The 1,419-nt window shown below is 45.3% G+C and overlaps 1 protein-coding gene across 1 annotated transcript in view; it reads right to left on the bottom strand.

Annotated features, from left to right (window-relative positions):
- The window catches only part of LOC109371336 (DNA-directed RNA polymerase I subunit RPA1-like), a 12,734-nt gene extending 11,693 nt beyond the window's left edge, over positions 1–1,041 (bottom strand). The window contains exon 1 of the mRNA XM_019623784.1: positions 406–1,041. Coding sequence (XP_019479329.1) covers positions 406–482 — 77 coding nt within the window. The 5' untranslated portion in view covers positions 483–1,041. The remainder of the gene's footprint in view (positions 1–405) is intronic.
- Positions 1,042–1,419: the final 378 nt, after the last annotated feature.

The following is a 1,419-nucleotide window of genomic DNA, read 5'->3' on the forward strand; positions in this document are numbered from 1 at the left end:
TAACTAGGTGGAGAAATATATAATAGGCGGTCCTAGCAAAGAGAAGTTGTCGCCTGAGTTGAGTCTTGAAGGATAATCATTTTATAAACTAGGAGGCTTTGTGCTTGATTAACCGCGTCAGAGACATAATAACTTCACATACTCTGGTTAATTAACGAGAAGGCTGGACATAGGATAACGCTGCAATCTGGCAAACCCTCCATCTCAGCGCACTTCTTTGCAGCTCAAGGGAGTTCCAGGCAGTGCGCATCAGCCCAAGAGGTTCCCGGACTACCGGTCCCAGCAGGCCACGCGCCCGATACCCATGGACGTAGAGGATAAATGGGCGCAAGACCTGTTGGGAACAGTAGTTAATGGCGCCAACCTCACGACACAAGCTCTTCACACTTCCCACCAACTCCTTACTTGAGCTCTTCGGCCGAATACATCCCAAAGGAAATGCCCTGTAGCCGCCGCCAGGGCATGTTCTTTGAGCCCGACATCCTCCTGGTCAGTTTCGAGTTCTGGCACCCAGAAAAAAATTCCAATCACCACCAGCAAATTCTTAACACAACCACAAGCCCGCATCCACCATGTGATTTAAACTACGCTTGCGCGAGATAAACCCTCGCTGGAAGATTTACGTAGATGAGATCACTTCCGCTCTCAGGGGGGGAAGTAAGAATTTCACTTTCACTAGCTTTTTATTTTGAAAACAATCGAAGATATATAGTATTAAAACGATCGTTTCAGAAGACTTCTTTGCGGCAAATGAGGCATACAGAGCACTTAATTTCCGTAACGAAGTCTTGCAAACCATGAACTTTTCACGTATTTTATGATTGGTTCCGTCTTTTTGAGTTTCAGCCAATAGCTGAACTATTCCCGCCCACCTTCCCCCACCCCTTGGTAATCCGGAGAGTGGAGGGCATGCATTCCCAACATGCAATGCGAAGAAGTCGAAGATGGCCGTATCCTGTGTTCGCTGGGCCACGGTCCGCTGCAGGCTTTGCCTGCCGCTGACGGATCGGCGGGCAGGTCCATTTAGGCAAGCCCCTAGCTGCAGGTAAGAGAGGCTTGGGGAATNAATAATAATAATAATTTACCTTTTGTCATTCTTATGTGAAAGTTTATAAATAAACAGCTTTATTGATATAACTTACATACTATATAACGCATCCACTTAAAGTGTGCACTCAGTGTTTTTTAATATATCCACAGAGTTGTGCAACCATCACCACAACCTAATTGTAGAACATTTTCATACTCAGCCATAAAAACCCTGAACCCATTAGCAGTCACTCTTCATCCTCTCCACCTCCCTCACTAGTCCTAGGCAATGACTAACCTAATTTCCATCTCTAGAGATTGCCTATTCTGGACATTTCACATAAATGGAGCCATACAATATGTGCTCTACTGTAACTGGCTTCTTTTATT

The sequence above is a fragment of the Hipposideros armiger genome, unplaced genomic scaffold (assembly GCF_001890085.2).
Source record: "Hipposideros armiger isolate ML-2016 unplaced genomic scaffold, ASM189008v1 scaffold_561, whole genome shotgun sequence".
Lineage (NCBI taxonomy): Eukaryota > Metazoa > Chordata > Mammalia > Chiroptera > Hipposideridae > Hipposideros > Hipposideros armiger.